General features: G+C 39.7%; 3 protein-coding genes across 4 annotated transcripts; 1 reads left to right on the top strand and 2 right to left on the bottom strand.

Annotated features, from left to right (window-relative positions):
• The first annotated feature begins 371 nt into the window (after nt 1-371).
• LOC143459661 (DNA repair and recombination protein RAD54-like) lies at nt 372-8,962 on the top strand. 2 transcript variants are annotated; one of them, XM_076956885.1, is made up of 13 exons: nt 372-1,138; nt 1,332-1,487; nt 1,553-1,701; nt 1,797-1,937; nt 1,997-2,164; nt 2,222-2,359; nt 2,437-2,593; nt 2,668-2,775; nt 5,165-5,301; nt 5,362-5,481; nt 5,546-5,674; nt 5,735-5,929; nt 6,012-8,962. In XM_076956885.1, the coding sequence occupies exons 1-13, from the start codon at nt 686-688 to the stop codon at nt 6,199-6,201; spliced, it is 2,241 nt and encodes a 746-aa protein (XP_076813000.1). In that variant the 5' UTR covers nt 372-685; the 3' UTR covers nt 6,202-8,962. The 2 variants fall into 2 exon arrangements, with proteins under 2 accessions (XP_076813000.1, XP_076813001.1); XM_076956886.1 differs by lacking the exon at nt 5,362-5,481.
• LOC143459662 (uncharacterized) lies at nt 6,295-8,991 on the bottom strand. The gene is made up of 10 exons (XM_076956887.1): nt 8,850-8,991; nt 8,609-8,712; nt 8,340-8,537; nt 8,131-8,275; nt 7,905-8,053; nt 7,660-7,847; nt 7,467-7,595; nt 6,946-7,071; nt 6,787-6,889; nt 6,295-6,718 (listed from the first exon to the last, which is right to left on the bottom strand). The coding sequence occupies exons 1-10, from the start codon at nt 8,872-8,874 to the stop codon at nt 6,641-6,643; spliced, it is 1,245 nt and encodes a 414-aa protein (XP_076813002.1). The 5' UTR covers nt 8,875-8,991; the 3' UTR covers nt 6,295-6,640.
• Nucleotides 8,992-17,288: 8,297 nt separating this feature from the next.
• On the bottom strand, nt 17,289-21,016 carry LOC143459871 (histone-arginine methyltransferase CARM1-like). The gene is made up of 14 exons (XM_076957178.1): nt 20,686-21,016; nt 20,447-20,566; nt 20,291-20,388; nt 20,163-20,201; nt 20,025-20,090; nt 19,833-19,971; nt 19,103-19,255; nt 18,901-19,043; nt 18,638-18,843; nt 18,431-18,568; nt 18,252-18,373; nt 17,986-18,164; nt 17,858-17,924; nt 17,289-17,766 (listed from the first exon to the last, which is right to left on the bottom strand). The coding sequence occupies exons 1-14, from the start codon at nt 20,831-20,833 to the stop codon at nt 17,642-17,644; spliced, it is 1,743 nt and encodes a 580-aa protein (XP_076813293.1). The 5' UTR covers nt 20,834-21,016; the 3' UTR covers nt 17,289-17,641.
• Nucleotides 21,017-21,039: the final 23 nt, after the last annotated feature.

The following is a 21,039-nucleotide window of genomic DNA, read 5'->3' as shown; positions in this document are numbered from 1 at the left end:
AAATATTAACATTCAAATGGGAATAAGCTCATCTCTACCACATAACAGTAGATGCGAGTTCGCTAATGACGCAATCGATTAGCATTGATATCATACATGCCTTCTCACTTCTTCTTAGTTTTAAATGTTTCTTTCTTTTTGTCTAGACTTACTATTTTTTGTGATTGAAAACCGGGACGCTTCAGAACAACGAGCCTTATCAGATAATGGTTTTTGCAGAACTAAATGCAAACAAGTATATTACCGGTACGAAATAGTTCTTTCAATAACCTAACCGCAAAAAGAACACTTCTTCCTCCCTGTGTCATAAGCAAGTGACACTATCGAGAAGAAATTTGAAAAATAGAATTTCTATGTGATGCACAGCAACAATAAAATTTACATAGAAATTGGCGGCAGTGTTGAAGAAATTTGTCCAGTTCTGGAGATTTTTTGATGTTTTCAACTGCATTGGGGTGTTTCACGTTTCAGTGTAGCCTACATGTAAAAAGTTATTTGGATTTTAGCCACTGAATCTCCTTAAAAGCCAAACAATTCTAATTTTAACACGGTTGGCAGGCCAGAGAGCTATTGCATACTACACGCCTAAGCCTATGTCTGTGAGTGCCCACGCAATACCGGTATAGGCTGCAGCCTAACATATACGCGCCATAGGCACATAGTGGAAAGTCTGATTTTTCTCATAATGAGAAGGAGTTTGGCGCCAAGCCAAATCGCAAAGCGTCGTAGAAGTGAACCAGAGGAGGAGAAAAAAAAAGAAAAACGTTTTTATTCTCCAGACATTTATCGATCATCATTCCGAGAGCCCCTGCAATTATTATCTAACAATGAAGACATTGTTGAGTCCGTAAAGTCATTGTCTTCACACCCAGACTCCGCTTCCACTTGCCATGAGAGATTCATCAAACAAATTTTATCAAAACCCTTTAAAATTCCTCTCCCACATTACAAGGGAGGTTTTTTACAAGGAAGAGGTTTGGGCATCAGGAGGCAGTTGCTACGGAAACCACTTCACGATCCATTTGAGGAGGATGCGCTTGTTCTCTTCTCTCCCCCGGACATTTCAACTCATGAAGTCCTGAAGATGGAAAAGTCACAGATACCAGTACACGTTGTTGTTGACCCTGTCCTTTCTAAGGCTGGTTATTATTGGTTGTTTTTGCATTATGACATGTACAGTGGCCAAGCACTTTAAACTTTCGTCTGGAAACATTTTGCATTAATTTTGAAAAGCTTTAAGTTGTTTAATAACTTTTGTCCAAATTTTCTTTGTTCTTCTGAACTGTTTTAGTGGAGTAGTGAGCTAAATATAATTTAAAACTCTGTTCTAGGTCTTGAGGCCTCACCAAAGAGAAGGTGTCAAATTTCTTTACGACTGTGTTACTGGCGAAAGGGTTAAGGGGGCTCATGGTTGTATAATGGCTGATGAAATGGGGTTGGGGAAAACTCTACAATGCATAACCCTCATCTGGACCTTGCTTAAGCAGGTTTGACTTTTTTGTTAGACGTAGTCAAGGATGGTTTCGAGTTAAGCATTTCATTGAATGTGCAGGGTCCACAAATAAAACCAATTATAGACAAAGCTGTTGTTGTTTCTCCTTCAAGTTTGGTTAAGAATTGGGAGAAGGAAGTCAGTAAATGGTTGAGTCATCGAGTACACACCCTTGCCATTGACTCTGGATCAAAAGATGAGATTGATCGGTGAGCTCACATCAAAATCATTTATTGTTGTTACCTAAGAATTTGAGAATAAATGTGCAACGTAAATTTCAATGATTTAGAACTTTTTAATTTAGCAAACTGGAGCAATTTATGAATGACAGAGGCAGAAGAGTTTTCACTCCAATTCTGTTCATCTCGTATGAGACATTCAGACTTCATAGCACTGTTCTGCATAAAGGGAAGATTGGGCTCATCATCTGCGATGAAGGACACAGGTTCCTACATTTCTGTGCTTTCTCGATTCCACAAACCATCAACCTGGTTTTTATTGCAGGTTGAAAAATTGTGAAAATCAGACGTACTCAGCATTGAGCAAAGTGAGCTGTGAGAGACGGGTGTTGCTCTCGGGAACTCCCATTCAAAATGATCTCCTCGAATATTTCAGCTTGATCCATTTCGTCAACACAGGAATGCTCGGAAATGCAGCTGAGTTTAAGAAAAAGTGAGTGTCGGTTGTGTGGACATAGAAATCTTACTTGTAACGTGATGTTTCGATTAGGTTTGAGCTTCCTATTCTTCGTGGTCGTGACTCAGGCGCAAGTGATAAGCAGAAGGCAGCTGGTGAGGAGAAGTTAAGAGAACTACTGAGTTTGGTCAACAGATGCATTATCAGGAGGACTTCCGATATTTTGTCCAAGTTTGTCAATTTATTATTTCCAATTATAAACATTTTCAACAAACATAAACCGGGGATTTTACAAACATGTCATGAAGGTATCTACCAGTGAAGACAGAGCTCATAATTTGCTGTCCCTTGACTTCAATTCAGCGACAACTATACAACGCTTACGTGAGAAAACAGGACTTTCCTGGGAAGTCTGGCAATGGATTAAGTGCGCGCGGCCTTTCAGCAATTACTCAACTTAAAAAAGTTTGTTATGCCTCAAATTCTTTGATTAAATGCGACGTCACATCACCAATTCCCACTTGCATTGTTTGTTAAAGCTCTGCAACCATCCAAGCCTAATTTATGAGGATTGTGTCTCAAAAGATGACGCTTTTCGAGAAATTCTTGATTTATTCCCATCAACGTTCAGTGGAAAAGAGATCCAGGTGCTTAAAAATGCTGTTTGTGATGTGCTGCGCTATGAATGGCTTTTTTTTGCAGAAAATTTCTTTTAACAAAAGTAAAATTGTGTCAATGTTGTGCTTAACACATAACAAAAAGTTTCACTTGACAAAATAGAAATTCCCCTAATTTTCCATACGAAAGAACATCTGATCCTTTTACAAGATGCTTTTCTGCAAAATGTAATGAAATTGATTCTTATTCACTATTCACATCAAACCTGATTCCCCTATTTTCATTTTTGCTTATTTTTTGCTCCATGAGCTCATGGTTGCGCCGCAGTTTGTTTTCGAGTTTTGCAATCATATTAATCAAGAACTTGAAAAGCTTGCTGGTAATGTAACAACGAATTGATTAAATGTTGGGTTGGCATCTGATCGTGGCCATGCTAGGAGTAAAAATGCAGTCACTGGCCACATTTGCAAAATATTTCAATGCAAAAGCAACAAAACACATGCATTGTATCCAGTTTGTTGCACACAGTGTGACTACTTCAGGCTGCTTTGTTACAGCGCGTTTTTGTCTAGGGAATGTATTAAACGTTTCACAGTCATTGTCTGTTCATTTTGATGCAACTGCGGTAAAAAAGTGAATCATTTCTTATCCTCACCAGTCATGCCGCAGCAACCAAGCATCAACTTGTCGTACGTTTTTATACTGTACAGGAAAGCATGTAGTGTTCGCCATCCTGACCGCTAGACAGCAGCAGGAACAGCTTAACAATACATTTGGCAAAATTTCTTACATCTTGGTGTCCCTGGTAAGACTGAAACGCAATGTTTGATTGGAGTCAGCTTAGCAAAGCAACCGTTTGGCGCCTTCACCATCACTCCGATGTGTCTTTTATATCGTTTTGTCTGCTCAAAAAATTTTCATGTCCAAACCTTTTCAAGTAATCCTTCACAGCAGGTTAACGTTCAGGTATCTATGCGTAGCTCACACAGAAAGCACCCAAAAAGCATCACATTCACTCTAATAGACCAATTGCACACTAAAGATGCTTGAATGAAGATGTCAGTCACGTGACACTTTTTGAGGACAATCAACTGTTTTGCCCATATTTTACAATGCAGACTTCTTTTTGTTGGTTTTTTCAATATTGTAAACCAGTTTATTTTAGAAATTTGTTTATATTTTGGTAGATTCCATACCTACAATTTCTCCACAATATTGTAACTAAAAAAACAGTTGTATGGATATGGTCTGTACTCTGTATATCCGTCTACTGGTAGTTCAGTAACTAGGGTACCGTACCATTGTAAGTTACTTTCAAGCCTAAAATAGACCTATTTAAATTTCTTTTATCAAACTCTAACTAGGTTATTCTCGTTTAGTAACTTTTAACGTTGTAGACTCATATCATAGGCTATAGGCCAGTGGTGGGCAAACTGCGGCTCGGCGGCATGTTTTTTGTGGCTCTTCTAGTCGAATCGTAAAATTCAAAAAAAATTGCAAAGGCTACCAAGAGTACCGTTTATGAACGTTTCTCTTGTTTTCTTTTTTTTTATTTAGGCCAGCATTTCGTTTATGACGTAACACTAGACATAGAATCCGACATCGTTTTCAGGTATAGACTCAATACTCTATGACAAAGGTGGGCAAAGTGCGCCTCGCGACAAGTTTTTTAGTAAGTTTTTTATGTCTTCTAGCTGAAAAGTAATATCCCAAACTGACTACTAATAATATAATAACCAAATTGACAAACATTACTGATTTTGCGGCTCGCTGGTGTTTATGGTTTTCCGCAAGTGACTCTTTCATTGAACAAGTTTGCCCACCCCTGCTATAGGCTTTCACACGCAGCTTGACTTTTCAATGGTTCGCCACTCGGGACTTGTCCCGGCGTTTGTCGGAATGCATATATGAGTCGTGATCTATGAGCTTTAAAGACGTAAAACGAAAGCGGTGCTTATAAAAAATTAATGCGCACAGCGGATTGTTCGTGTGCATATATTGTAATTTAGCTGATGTACCACATGCAGTTATTAACAGGTTTGCATTGTTAAGTCTAAAATTCAAAATCTGTCTTATCCTTGATTTTTTTCATGTCCTGTTGTATGCTTCGGTTTTCACATATCTCAAGTTGTGTTGTCTGAGATATCTATTAAACAAAGCTAATCGAACAAGCAAAATGAATGAACTGTAATTAGATTTGCTACCTGTAACAACCATAGAAATCAGGTCCAACAGTTTTTGTTAGAACTGATCTTGCGAAAACATCAGCATGACTGGACGGTGAGTCTCACGCTTTTTATGGTGATGAGCCACATACTGAAGAAATAGGAAAATAATGTCAATTTTGTTCATAGGAAAATACAGTAATAGTTTTGCAAATACTAAGCAAGTCTACTTTGATGTTTTGACGTTTTTTAGCCTGAGTTGTCGGGAAAGCTGATGTTGGTTGATTATCTCCTGGCTATGATTCGATCAACGACCGACGACAAAATTGTCCTCGTTTCAAATTACACTCAAACCCTCGATCTTTGTGAAAAACTTTGCCGTTCACGCAGGTTGGTTTGTGAGACAGATCTATCGCAGAACTAAGTTTCAATGCAAAACTTATGTTGAAGATATTTGTTTGTCCGCCTCGACGGTTCGATGACGATCAAGAAACGAGCGAAAGTTGTTGACAAATTCAACAATCCTACGAGTCCGGAGTTCATCTTCATGCTCAGCAGCAAGGCCGGAGGGTCCGTTCTATCTTCAAAAATGTTTTGTGGTGACTTGCTGGGACGATTGTTTTTGTCATAATAGATGCGGTTTGAACCTGATTGGTGCAAATCGTCTGGTGATGTTTGACCCTGATTGGAACCCAGCCAATGACGAACAGGCGATGGCGAGGGTATGGAGGGATGGACAGAAGAAGCCCTGCTTCATATACAGGTCGGTGATTGCGTCTGAGCTCTTAGCTGGCCACTTAGTGACGCTGTTATCTCTATGAAGGCTCCTGGCCACCGGGTCCATTGAAGAAAAAATATTTCAGCGGCAAGCCCACAAGAAGGCGCTCTCATCGTGCGTGGTTGACCAGGAAGAAGACGTCGCGCGTCATTTCTCACGTGATCAATTGCGCAACCTTTTCTCAGAGATAGGAGATGACGTAATGGCGAGCACGACTCATCAAAGTCTGAAATGTGCCAGGTAGGATAATCCCGAGTGCAATAATATTTTTATGTGTAAGATGCGAATTGAATCATTCACTGTGTATATATGATGTCCCTAGGTGTGTCAATAGCATTCAAGTGCGCCCTCCACCGGCAGACGCGGACCGTAATTCAGATTTATCGGACTGGTTTCATTGTTACAAGACAAAAGATATCGCTGACCCTTTGTTACGTCAGATATGGAAACAATCTGGAGCTACTTTTGCGTTTTCTCAAATTTCTCACGAGGAGCAGAGATTGACGGTGTGAGACACTACCTAATATATTGACGGTGTGAGACACTACCTAATACATTGTCACATAAATTCAGTGATTTCTTAAAAAGATAAAAACAGGCAGAAGTTATAGAAAACTGCAATATATACAGATTGTTGTAGAAAAGTGCACCTAAGGATATATGGATTGTACAGCTAGGTAACTACTGGGAAAGCAATATATGAATGTGCAACTAAGTACCGCAGGTATGACGGGATGGTTTTAAAACGTCGCCCCTAGGACCTGGACAAAAAAGAATAAAATGCGCTGAAGCAAAATGAAACAAACTTGCCGTCAATTATGACATCACAATGTATATCATGCAAGTGTTTGAGAGTAGAGTTTTGCAGTATGCTTAGAGTAATAACTCTGTGGTGTGTGCTTGCTTCTCACTTTAGAACTTGTTTCTGTGCAAATCACTTCTACAACGAGTTCAAATCATGACTGAGGCGACAGGCGATAAATTTCCTTCGCTGCTGTCGTCCTTCGAAACTTTCTTCATGTCCACCACCTGACAAACACATTTATCATTCGTCTCCTATACTGTGTGACGTAATAATAGGGAAGTGTTTCACTCACAATTGGAGCGGGAGACTTCTCGCGACGTCGGCTCGAACTTTCGCTTTCTTTGTCACTCCTTCTGCGCTCAGATCTGGCCGAGGACATTCCGGATTTGTGGGACCTGCGTGCATTGAAGTTGTCAGACAGCTGCTGGTAGAACGCATGATAGGGACCTACCTGTGTGACCTATCGTCCCTGTTTGAGCCCCGATCTCCCCTCCTGTTGCTCCCTGACGATGACCTTGACCTTCTGTCTGGATAATGGCTGGAGTGTCGCGACTTCTTCCCGTCGCTGTACACTGAGCTGGAACAAGAAGTCCAACAAGTGACCAATATTGACCAGCAAGCCGATTATATCTTATTATTACGTCATAAAACTGATCTGTGCTGTGGTAATTTGAAACTTGGTTGGTTGTTAACCCTCCATTACTGGGGCTGCAATCCAGGCATAATACAAGCAAATGATATCTGTTTAAGGATGTAGAACGTAAAGCAGCAATACTAAATCGGTTGTTAAAATAATCAGGTTATGAGCGTAAAATAATCATGGCCGTCTATTATGCTGATGTGCGGCATCTCACAAGTCATTCAACGCAACAATTTTCTTTGTTTAGCAGCACAAGTTTTCAGCTAAACTTGCATTGCACCAAACTGGACTGACCGGTTTTGTGGAGTATTTCAACAGCGTGCAATTTGTACCTGGCGTGCACTGACTGGTCATCCTTGTGTCTGTCCTTATCTGTGCTCTCATTGGTTGGAACAGGTTGAAAGTCGATGTCATCACCGGCAGATTCATCGACCTCGTTCCGACCCAACAACTTGTCAACCCTGCAATGCTCCTAAACTAAATAAATGAGAACTTATGCGAGAAAGCTCACGGAGTTGCACGAACCGTTCTCGAATGTTCAATGCTGGTAGATTGGGCTTCTTTATCTCGGACATTCTGAACCGCAACCTCGCCCACTTTGAAGGCTTCAGAGACACTTTCCCATTTGTCATGTCACGCTTGAACACTTTCCACGTTCGATGTGAGAAGAATGTTGAAACTGCGTACGATATGAGCAGCAGGAAGAGCAGAATCTGGTGGAGGAGCACGAGTCAAGAAAGGTTTCCGTCAACTCAACTCATTCAACTTACCGTGGCGAATATGTGGTTCCCGTAGTAGGAATTATGTCCCAACATGAGTGAAAAGTAATCAGAGCAGTCACGAGGGTATCGAGTGCAGTAGGAGCCATAATCCAACGACTGGCTGAATGTGAGCCCACTCTGATACCCATAATTCCCCACTGTAAAGTATTCAAAAGGAAGGATTAGCAAGCACACAACACTGGTAACCGCACCCATTGAAAATTGTGATATTCACATCCATTAAATCCGTTGCTTCCTACTCCTCCAGTTAACTGAGATGCGGTGAGTCCTCTCCCCATGTCCCACCTCCACACATTCGTGGCTTCCAAGATGGCAGCAAACAGGGTCGAGAAGAACATCGCGATGTTGAAGTAAAGCTCCTGGAGATCAAATGGGATGTTTTTATCGCGGAAATGATGGGGCAGCCGACAACATTTGACGTACGACAGTGGGCCACGCAATGTGGGCGTAGTTCAGGTGCTGGCCGCTGAGGAAGATGGCGTACATGCAGAGTGTGGCGAGGAACACGCATATCGTGAACAGCATGACGATGTGAAATGGCCAGGTCACACCGTCAATCACAAATAAAGTTCTCCAGTAAGGGGATGCACCAATTATTATGAAGGTCAGAAGTGCAATAAACTGCAATAAACATATATTATGACATAAGTTGAATACACATTTTATTTCATCGCAACTCATGCTGCACTCACAACTGAGGTTATCTTGCATATTCCCTGCAGAGATTTTGCATAATTTCCATCGCATGAGCAGAATCCTCGAGCTCTGCTGCGTCTCTCTCTTGCAGGGTGCGAAGCTTTATTTGTTGAGATTTAAAAGAAGTCATTATGATGTCACAGTGGCAAGAAAACAATACATTCCATGAAAATTTACGAATGTTCACATAAAGCTTAAATGTTATTGTACAAAACTTGACCCGAAAATTAGACGTACCGTTTAGCCCATACACATCTGTCATCTTGCCAGACCTAAACTTCACAACTACGTGCAATGTCTACCATCAATTTAAGAATAACACCAATTATATAAAATGATTCACTCCTGCTGATCAGATCGGAATTTTGTTGGTTCTAGAGTGAGGACAAATTCAATAAAAAATTAATTTAATCAGAAGCATCACTGAGGCAAGATTCATTAAAATGTGAAAACAGATGAAATCGGTTAATTGCATAAAATGTTTGGTCCAAGTTGCTAATGATATGTTCAAATACTTCGCAATCTCCTGACAGCTACAGAGCCGGAAGCACAGGCAAAAGACATCTTATTAACCTGTCATAATGTTTGGCGTTATCATCAAATATGAAAAGAAGGTTGATAAGCACAATCATAGTTGAAGTAAGAAAAAAGAATGCAGCATTGTACAGTAAAGGCTGTTGTACTGTTGGACATGATCAGAGGTAAAATGAAGGAAATCGCTTTGTCTTAATAGCAAAACATGAATGAACAACCAAAACCCATGTTGTGCAACAAAAAGTTCATATGCCAGATGTAACCACTTAAATAAAGCAGTAAATGGCGGTTGGTAGAAGCATGCTATTGCTATCAGCTGCTAAGCTTTCAGTTAATCTCCCAACATATTAAGCAATAAAACTGATATTAAACTTGATGCCAGACGTCTCTAACTTAGGCACAAATCAACCTCTAATAGTAATCAAAATATTTACATGGTACAAAATTTACGATGATATTTGAAATTAACATTTAAGCTGTACATACTTTTCCCCGTCTACCTAACCTCAGAATGAAGATGGCGAGACAAGACGATAGCAATGCAAATTTTATGTCGAAGCAGTCAGTGAAAGCAGGACTGCTTTGAAGCAGCAAAGCAGCTGATAATAACAACTTAATTACAGTATTATTTGCAGGCCAAAGGCCTAATAAAAATATCGTCCAGTTATCTTTGTAACTTGGGGTGAGGAGAATTTAATGTAAGCTCAGAAGATATAATGTCCGTAGTTGAGGCAGCTGTACGCACGACGTTCATTAATGTGTGTGCCTAAATTTTTTATTCAAAATTTATAATAAATACACAAAAAATTGAGGCTCTTTGCACCCAGGATTTCTCATCGAAAACTGCCATACTTTCCAGTTTGCGATGATAATGTCTCTGTCTGGTTAGGGAGCAATGTAAAAAAATCTTGAGATTCACTGATATAGCCAGGCCCTGGCTATGCTTCAGTTCCTCAATAGACCCTTTCAGAGTTACTGTCTGGCTGGCAAGATTTTTTTGATTACGGATACTGAACAATGAATATTGTCGACCCACTATGATTCTTTTTTAAATTACAAGCGTTCTGAGCATTGGATTATAAAAGTTCTGCTCAGTTGAGTAGTACATGGATTCCCAACCTATGTCAGCATAATGTAGTGGAACGTGTGGCAACGAGATTCATTAACATACTTGCCGAAAATTTTACTCACGAAGCCGATTTAAAATAAACAAAGAATTGAGGCTTCAGTGAACACCATTATGTAGGTCGTGAGCTACTTTTCAGTCGTGTCCCAACATTATAATTGATATTTAATATTAGGCTGTAGGGTTAGGATTAGGGCGCCAGGCTGTTGGTGAGGATTTAAAGTGCAACTCGCGGGCCCCAGGCTGGGATCCATCGGCCCATAACAAAATGTTTTTCTGGTCGTCTAGGCTACAGGATACACTTTGACGCACTGGGAAAACTGTTTGGGCCCTAGCCTATGTATAGCCATACTGCCATAAGCCATTCCGCTTATCAACTGTATATTCTATGATTTATAATAGCCTAGTGTAATTTATATGTATAATGCCTGCACTGTATACCGATTAAAGAAAATATTCCGTAAACATTTCTTTTAAGATTTTGCTTAAATTATCCCAGTACTGTTTCCCTTAAAGTAACTGTCCCACAAATCAGAATGAAGTAAAAGGAACTTTACGAACAGCTCGAACTATTGTTGACAGGTCCCTTGAGCTCCGTCGTTGAGAAATGACGTCATTAATTAAACGTAAAAATCCATATCGAGGGAAAAAATTTCTCAGCGCAGGAACACAAGCTGCTCAATTAGAATAATGCTTGCTAATCTATTGCAGTATTACGGTGTAATACCATTCTGGAGAACAAAGAAAATCTAATCCTGTCGCCTCTTTTGCCACAATCACACTGGTTATATCTAATAAGTGATCGCAAACAAAGAAATGCGATGAACAAAAAGGAATGAAGACATAAAAAAGCCTATTCCCCTTGTGACTTTAGGGGCCAGAAATGTGGCGTATGTGGCTCCTGGAGTCTTCCTGGTAACAGTGGAATTTGGTCAAAAGACTGATTACAGAGCTATCTGACTCCAAATAAAAAATTAAGAAGGCGTGTTTCGTTCCTAGTGAGCACTGCTGCACTACACAAACTTTACCAATCAAAATAATCAGGCAACAAAGAAATAAAATACCAAGTTGAATGTATTATGCACCTCGTACAATAATGACCAGCGTTGTAATGACTCGAGGTAATGACTTGACTTGACTCGAGTCTCGGAAAGTAAGTTGACCAAGTCATTAAATCTTGGCTGTTAATTTATTTACCAACTGAATTACAGACATTTGATTTCATTGCGAACGATCGGTTAAAGCAGGGGTGTGCAACCCGCGGCCCGCGGGCCAAATGCGGCCCGCAAAGGAAAAATATGCGGCCCGCGGAGAAGTGACAATTTTGGACGGTGTGCGGCCCGCGAAACGAGTTTTAATTTAGTTTAGTCTGCTATGTGCAATCAATTCCAATCCCCTTGCAGTGCTGAATCAAACCTTGGCTGAATGTCTGTGACGCAACAATACCCTAACGGTTAGGGTATTCTTGCGTCACAGACAGACGATTAGGGCCTAACGGCTAGCTTGTGCAAAGCAAGAACGCAATTCATAAAGATGTCAATTGCTGAGCAGTTAGCATTTCAAGGAAAATGTAGACGCTGTTAAATAAGTAAGAAAGGGCAATTGAAGGTTAAGCAATTAGTAAATAATCTGAGAGATACAGCAGCTAAAGTATGTAACAGTCTTAACTAGCACCTTGAAATGACTGACTTACTGTAAACTGGTTTTCAGCTACAAACTTTTCACTCTGCAAATAATTGTAATATATATCAGATTTACTAATCACTCTGCAATGGCTAATTTTGTAGTAAACTTGCAGCAGACAAAAAAGAGAAAGTTGGAGGATGAGAATTGATGTTATTGATTTCGTGCTTTTAACTACGTGTATGTTAATTAAAGGTGTGGCCCGCGGTTTCAACCAGTTGTTGGGATCTGGCCCTCTTGTACAAAAGGTTGCACACCCCTGGGTTAAAGGTATAGCCCAGCCATGTCCAGCCCGAGGCCCAATCTGGGAAAACAACAAGAAATTTGTACAAACACTTTTTTGGGAAATTACGGTGTCTTCCTGATAAAATATCAATAGAAGTACACTAGTACTACCCAATAAAACACTGACGATGTGATATAATGATGTGGCAGTTCATTAAGAAAGAGCATTCTGCTGTAACCATGCGTAATAATGCTAACAACGGTTCTTGCAGTTTTAATGTGACGTAATAATTAGCGCATGTCATTAAATTTTGCCTGGTCGCGAAACCTGTCTGTTTGAAGGTTCTACGACAATTAACCGTGTGAAATTGACCGCGAACAAACTAACCGGGGACAACTGACCGTGACGTAAATTGACCGGAATCAAAATTGACCGGGAGGTAAATTGACCGTGCAAGTGCTGAATTATTGTGTTTAAGTTGATGGTAGTATATTATATGACCAGATATAACACAAAGAAACTGGAAGCACATGGTTAGCAAGCAGGTCACGGTTCACAAATGATATAAATCATTATTACTTAAAGTCTTAAATCATATAATTTGAATAAACAACGATGCTAATTTGGACTACTTATTTCATACAATTGTACGGTTAAAATGCATAGCGGTTGATTTGTGTCGCCGGCCAATTTGTTGCCGGTCAGTTGATCAAGACCAATTGTCGCCGGTTAATTTGTTCACGGTTAATTGACGTGATCCCCTGTTTGAACGTAGCTTCATTTCGTCATCATAATTAGAGAGGTGGAAAGCGACGAACGTGCAAGTGACTTAAGAGCACAAGATATAAATTTTAGCCTAGTTATCGCCATGTCTGAAAATAAAAAAAGAAAGATTGAAGACGAAAACAGCCAATTTCAGAAGGATTGGGAAGAGTTGTACTTCTTTGTTCAAGTGAAAGAAAAGGCCGTATGTTTAATCTATTTTTTTGATATGTCGCAAATCTATTTCAAGTTTAAAAGCTTTTAACTTGAAACGCCATTACGAACTGTAACACAAAAAAATAAAAAAACTTGAGTGAGCGAACGAAAAGCCAAGCTGCACTTTCTCAAAACTTCATTAAACGCTCAGCAAAACATATTCCAAAAGTAATCAGCTGAAGCAGCAGTAGTTGTAGGCCTACATGCCAGTATGCGCATCTCACACATTATTGCAAAAAATGAAGCCCTTTGCGGACGGCGAGTATATAAAAGAGTGCTTTATTGCAGCAGCTGAAGTAGTCGCATCTTACACAGTCAAAGAATTTCGCAAAATTAGTCTTTCTCATCAAACAGTAACACGTAGAATTGAGGTCATTTGGAGAGAAATACGTGAAACGCTGAAAATAACTTCGAAGAATTTTGCATATTTCTCGCTGACTTTTGATGAAACATCAGATACCGTTGACACATCTCAATTGGCTGTCTTTATTAGAGGCGTTGACAGCCAAATGAATGTGACTGAGGCATTTCTGGACGTTGTGAGCTTAAAATTAGAACAACTGGAAACGATATTAAAGATGCAGTGATCAGATGTGTGGGACTCCAGCAACTGGATTTGAAAAAACTTATCGGCATCGCAACAGATGGAGCACCATCAATGATCGGCAAAAATGTTGGAGCGGTTACTTTGTTTCTCCAGCAAACTGAAGCAGAACATTGTTTTCTGCACTTGGAAAATTTGTGTGCACATGTATTAAATATGTCTCACGTTATGACATTAGTAGTGAAATTAGTTGTGCTTTTTTGTAATTAGTTGTGCTTTTTTACACGAAAATTCGCTGGTTGAGTCGCGGCAAATCTTTAGAAAGGTTTTGGGATTTGAAAAAAGAAATTCGAATTTTTATGAAAGAAACATGTGATGACATTCCTCAATTATATGATAATAAGTGGCTTTTAGACTGAGCTTTTCTTGTTGACATCACAAAAAAGTTAAATGAACTCAATCAAAAACTTCAAAGCGAAAATAAATTGACCCCAGAGACCTATCAAGATGTACAAGCATTTACAAAGAAACTTCAACTTTACGAAAGTCAGCTGAAATATAAATCGGCTATTCACTTTCCATTATTGAATGGATTCGAAAGTGACAGCAAAGATTTTGTAAATACGCCAACGAAATCAACAAGTTGTTGAAAGCATTCAATGAAAGATTCACTTTTCTACAAAAAATTGACAATTTATTCCACATTTTTATGTGTCCATTTGACGTTCAGGTGGAATCAGCTCCAATGTATTTGCAGATGGAGTTAATCAGTCGAGTAAGGAATTAAAGCATTTTTTCGGAAAAAACAGAAAAATTGAGTTTTATGGAGAATATGTCCATGAAGACAAATTCCCCAACCTCAAGCAATTGGCAATGCGCATCACAGCAGCAATGGGAACAACAAATCTGTGTTAATCATTCTTTCCAAGTTAAAGATTGTGAAGTCGAAAAATCACAACAAACTGACAGATGGAAATATGATAAACCAATTACGATGAGCAGCGTCAAAAATTCCTATCAATATCAAAACAAAGTGCAATTGCATTCAAAAGCAAGTCTCACATTAAAGCAGTACATTAAGAAATATCTGATTTTGTATTTACATTTTGTGACTGAAAAACCGTGTAAGTTTGTATTATTGCTCGAAAAATTTTATTGTGCGGCTCTCAAATAAAATGCTAGATAATTTTATCTCTCGTAAGAATTTCGGTAGGACATGGCTATATACTATAGCCAATGACATGACTTGATTTGACTTGCATTGTATTTTAACTTTACTTGACTTGATCCAATCAGTAATTTGACTTAGGTCAACTTCCTAAATGACTTGACTTGACTCGAGTCCTGAAAAATGTCCTGGTTACAGCACTGATGATGAGTGATAACACTAACAAAGCAGCAATATGTTTAAAGGGAACAATGGTGAGACAACACTATAGGCCAATCAACATCTCATTCGTCTTCGTCCACTGCTCAACTGTCTTCTTTGTAACCATTCTACTTGTGACCCATTCTACTTGTCACCATAACCCATTCTACTTGTGACACCGTCACAGACGGTAGTGTGAGTTCTCCACAATACACGCTCTATACTCTATAGCAGGGATGTCCAACCTGCGGCCCGCTAGTCATTTTCACTCCAAAAGTATGTACTTCATGTGCCCATTTTTCTTGAAATTTAATAGGTTTTGTGGCCCATTCAATTATTTTAAGTGACAATGCGGCCAACTATAATAAAAGGTTGGACATCCCTTCTCTATAGTCTACTATTCGATCTCAGTTTTAAAGATTTTGAGGCGATTAAATATTGTTGCATGGGAAGAACACTTGGCAGTCACAGCCAACCATTAGAAGCCTGATACTTTACTTAACTTTTAAACTACCAAGAACCTCTTAAACCTGATGTTTATCAGATCGCAATTTAGCCTACTCTGTAGCGGCTTGGGTGGAATTTTTAATACCATTACATCATTTCTTGCAAAAGTGTTTTCTAGTAATTGATTGAAGTTAATTAGGCTTACCATAATTTTGTGGCTTAAAAGCGGGACGCTTTCGACATATGACGTCACAATAACATTTTTATCGAATACAATGAAATAAATAACAAACAAGATCACGAATTCTTCTTCAAGAAGTAGGCTACCGGTACGCTACACAGCAAAAACAATAATAAGAACATGCTAATGTTTTTGTATGGCTTCTATGCGATATGCCTATGCTGGCTGACTGAATGCCAAACCTGGACGTTTGGCCGACTGATCGGGACGCCGGGACAAGACGTTAAAAAGGGGGACTGTCCCGGCTAAAACGGGACGTATGGTAAGCCTAAAGTTAATGAACTTGTTTTTAGCAAACACTTCAACTGTCATTTGATATTTGGAAACTTGCTCTGAAAAACTTCGTGTAAACACTCCCTTTTAATACGTTTCCACGTTGTTTTCCAGTATCTATGCTGATAAGAAGTCTTTGTTGGAATTGCCCCCTTCTTAACTTTAACACTGATAAAATTACAGTATATAGTTGTCATTTCTGTGCAACCATTGTTGAATTTGATTTGAAGAAGTTCAGTATCAAGTTAGACAACTTATATTGTTGTCACCTTCATAAGACAATAATTCGTTAAGGTGAACAATTAAGTCTAAGATTGGAAAAAGCAGACAATGACCTTATGAGACTCATACATCATCCATCACCCACAATAAACAATTCAACTGACAAACATTGTAGTGAAATGGTTCAACCTTACAGGTATACAACCATTTCATTACAGAGTAGGCTATTCTATCCGCACGCAACAATAGAGTCCGATAATTTAAAAGATAATTAAATTAAAATACCCTCTTAAGGAGGCGTCATACACCAAAAAATCGTTGTTTTATTATACCGTTATTTTACTAAGAGACTGATTACTCGAAAAAATCCTCCATGGGGCTTTCTGAAATTTTGCATGTTAATTTATTATGCTTTGAACTACCTTTCCATAAAATGCCATCAAAAAACCATGATTCAAAGTTTTCTAACAGAGGCGAAAATTTGACACCAGAATGTTTGGCCTAAAAACGATTTTAGCTACTCTCATGGCTATTTTTAGCCTAATTCTGCAAGCGACCTAAGATACTCAATCAGGCGAATTGATCGGGTAATTTCCAGGCTGGAAAAAACACCAACCATGTTGACTTCTGATTGGTCTAAACAAGGTTTTTGAAGCCCTACGTAAGAGTCAAACAAAATCTTAGTTTCAAGTGTCTGACACCCCTTCAAGTTAAAATGGTCTCTTCGCATCTTTCAAAACACCATAGACATCTAAACCTCTCCCTGGTGACAACTCATTCCAAAAGATTTTCGGCGTTTCATCTAAGAATTGTGCTAAATAACAGTATTATCCGTGCATATATTTCCTTGTTATCAAGCTAACTTCTGAAGTAACCGACTGTAGCTTCATCCATGTCAGTGTTCTTTCTTCTTATATAATATCCACAATGCAACGCGAACTGCATGAATGGTTCCTGTTAAAACTTCTTTGATGTCTATAGACATCATGCACCCTTCTTATTTTATCTATGTAGAAAACCTTCACCAGTTAAATGGGTGTTTGCAAAATCTAGTTTTATTTGACCACAATCGTCGCCTTTCCTTCAGAAGGAGGCAAATTGAGGAATTGGCGCACCAAGTCAAAAATTTCTTCAAATCTCACGATGACAAAATCTTACAATATTTCCAGATTTTGTTAGTAAGCACTGACGTCGAACTTCAACAGATGGGGTGATGATTTCATAGAAATCATATATGGTTCTATACCAAAGTCTGGACATGTCACAGCGACCTCATGCGAATATGATCATTGTGAACTGCGACAGCTAGTGGCAGTGCAGTGGAGAGCGATGCGGCATTATTGTATAGAAAGGAAATACGTGCGTTAAGAAAGCAACATGGCAGGATTAGTAATAAAGATTTGAACCATTGTGCACCGAGTTGCGCTGAAGATTTTGCGGGATTGCCGCCTCACCCATCCCCGCCGATGTTTTCGCGTGAGAAGGACCGGGATAGGGTATTCCCCCACTTACTAAAAACAAAAGTCTGGTTAGGTTGGTTTATACTTTAAGAGAGTCATGTTTTGACTTGGACCGCACTGAACAAGACCACGCCATACTTACTAAGTGGCACTGTGCTGCAGTAAGCATTCAACCCGTTATGATGATTGTTGAAAGCCCCCTCATGGTTCTAGAATTTATAAAAAATGTTTTGAAAAGCAGATTTGGGATTAGACCAGCAAGCAGGCTACCTGGTAGTTATTTTGATGCTGAAGCTGAACCTGTCTGGCCTGGCTCTCCTGCACTGAGCTGTGGCGTGAGGAGATGGAGCCAGGGTAGTTGCTACTGGCACCAGACACTCCACTTGATGGCTGTGGCTCAGACGGAACATTGGAAGTGTACGGATCAGATGGGGACGAGTTGTGGGCTCCTGAAAACATCGATGCAAGATATTTGCTTGAAATATTTGAGCCCAAACAAGACCAGACATTATGACTAAGACATCTTTGACATTCACCTGCAGGGACAGATGGTGGTTGCCCATTGTAGTGGAAAAATGGATTTTTCAGATCAAGTGAGTTCTCCGATTTGCATCCGGTAGATTCCACCAGGGCTTCAATGTCAACATCATAGCTTTGCCTGCCAATGAAGCAGCTGTTAGTCAGAGAACAACCATATTTGAGTGCAAGCACCTACCTTTTGTTTGAGCGCAGAACGACCTTCCCAAGCATAACCTCGCCGGCTTTGATGAACAGAGGAGACCGGAGCAAGCAGCGAACTTGGTACCAATGCGTCAGCGCCTCGGTTGGTGCCGTTGACAACCAAACCGTGCTTCTGTTTAATTAAAGAAAAGCGATGAAAACGACGAACCAGGGTGATATTAAAGCTGGTGCAGGGACATACATTGTGCCGATGAACGCGATGTCAAACCAGAACGCGAATCCATGGACAGTCCCGGAAGTGTGTGCAGTGAAATGAAGAGGAATCTCTATCCTGTGTAGATCCTCCTCATTGGCTGTGGAAAAGTTGATCGTGTGTTTGGTGCTCTTCGCCATCAATATCCTGACATCAAACGTGTCCACAATCGGCTGCTTGAAATATTCTTCCACCTAGACAAACATTGACATCACGTAACTTTAAAACGACCTCATGACATCATCACTCACAGCGTCGTCTCGTAGCGGGCTGAGGTCTACGCCGTGGAAGGATTGCTGGTACCAGAAGTTTGCTTTGGTGAACTGCTCCATGTAAAGCAACTCGTCAGTGAAAGGTGCGATGTGGAGGTCGCCGACGGTGGGGAACATGAGACCTTTGTGAGGTCATAATCGTTTACTGCAACGAACGAGATGACGTCACAAGACAACTCACCATTCTGTTGCTTCAAAAACTTCTTAGCATGCAGGAATGTCTCCAACATGCGCTCGTTAAAAAGCATGTAGCCCATCGGCTCTGATATTATCACATCAACTTTCTCTGGAAGACTAATTTCTTCAATCTTTCCAGGAACAACAATGATGCGTCCTGCAGCATGAAAAGTTGAAAAGTCGATTTTATGTCAATGAACAGTTGTCAGTAACTATGTCAGGGAAAAATTTTTCAAACATTTGTAGTGGATTTAGATCAGTGCTTTTCAATCTCTTTCATGATGGTTTGCACCTTCTGGTGTCATGAAAATTTCATCTGCAAGTGATATACAGTCCAAGCTGTAAAACGTTTGGCAGGCTGACAATTTTGTCATTTGTTCTCATTTTCTTGGTGCTATGATACTTGGTTCATTTTACATAAAACAATCTGTACCAGAATTTACACATGTGTTTGCATTTGTAACCAAACTTTGACCCGTACGGAAACAAAGCACAACACACTTAACATAACCTTAAAATATTAAGTGAAAATTTGTAGTTTGCTTTAAGCACACATCACGTCCTTGATGTTATAATCGCTGTCACATACGTCACAGATGTGGGCAAACGTGTGCGTGGCGTTTTTGGCACTGCATATTATTGAAAATCTTTCTGCAATATAATTGTTAACAACTTTTCTATGATTTATGATCAAGTTGTGCGTCGGCTTCGCACAATGACAGTGGCAAGCACACCTGCGTACTGGCTGCAAGATACAAGCTTCTTGGAATGGGCGGCCATTGTGCTCGCTTCAACGGCGTAGACCTTCCTTGCTCCCGCTTGCATCGCAAAAAACGATAAAATTCCTGAACCAGCGCCAACATCCAGGACAACCTGAAGAAGTTGGATGAGACGAGAATAAGATGATTGACAAACCACCAACTCACCTTGTCTCTGAAATTGATGTAGTTTTGAAGCATCGCTTTCTGGTAGGTACCGGTCCGGATGTAATCCTTTAAAATACATAAAAATCACATAAACAATAACCAAGCAACAACAAAGTGAAGAAATTACGAGACACCGACCTGCATCATATTCTGTTGCTGAGAGAGATATCCATAAAACTATGACAAAATAAACAAGACTATTATAACAGGCATGTTTTGATAATGAATTATTGCATTACTAAGCACATGAGGTATGGAGTCCTTGCCTGGAAATATTGAACAGCGGATGATTCTTCAGTCCGTTTATCGAATGCTGAAGGTGACTTTGATCGGAAGTCAACGCAATCCTGAAATCTCTTTAGTTCTGAACAAAAAGAAGCGTTCACGTTCATACGACAAGAATTTAGTTTATTTTGTTTTACCTGAAGGGGTAGAAAACTTGAGTATGATACTTGAGTCGGCGTGAACATGAATAAGGTAGCGGTCGCTGGCCACCTTGCAATCGTCACTTTCCAGAGTCAAAGTACACTTCAAGTAAACATCTGGAAGAAAAAATTCAAATTTGGCGTTTCTTCCAAAACACGAGTTTAACCACATGAGATGTAATTATGTCATCGTTAACCAGCACCATGAAGATCTTATAACGAGCTGAAGTGAATACCATTATCATTCAAGATGGAAACTTGTGCCTCCTCAGCTACACGTCGGACTTGAACGAGGAAGGACTTCCCACTAAGATCCGAGTTCTTTGTAGGATCATTTAAATACGACAAATTGACTTGGTTAAAACTTATAACAGAGCAAGCCATCTTTTACGCAGAGATATCTGACAAACACAAGTTTATCTCACACATATAAAAATACAGGTTAAGTTCATTATAGAGAGGGACAAGCCCAAAAACAAATTCGCTGAAAATCAAAGAGTGGTCCCCAGCAAATATACAGGTGAAGTATTTGTACTATTATGCAGTGGTTAAGCAGTTACTGTCATAAATAAGTGGCAAAAAATGCAAAT

Source organism: Clavelina lepadiformis, chromosome 5, assembly GCF_947623445.1.
Source record: "Clavelina lepadiformis chromosome 5, kaClaLepa1.1, whole genome shotgun sequence".
Taxonomy (NCBI): Eukaryota; Metazoa; Chordata; class Ascidiacea; order Aplousobranchia; family Clavelinidae; genus Clavelina; species Clavelina lepadiformis.
Note: the sequence above shows the minus strand (reverse complement) of the source record. Positions and strands in the feature narration are given on the sequence as shown.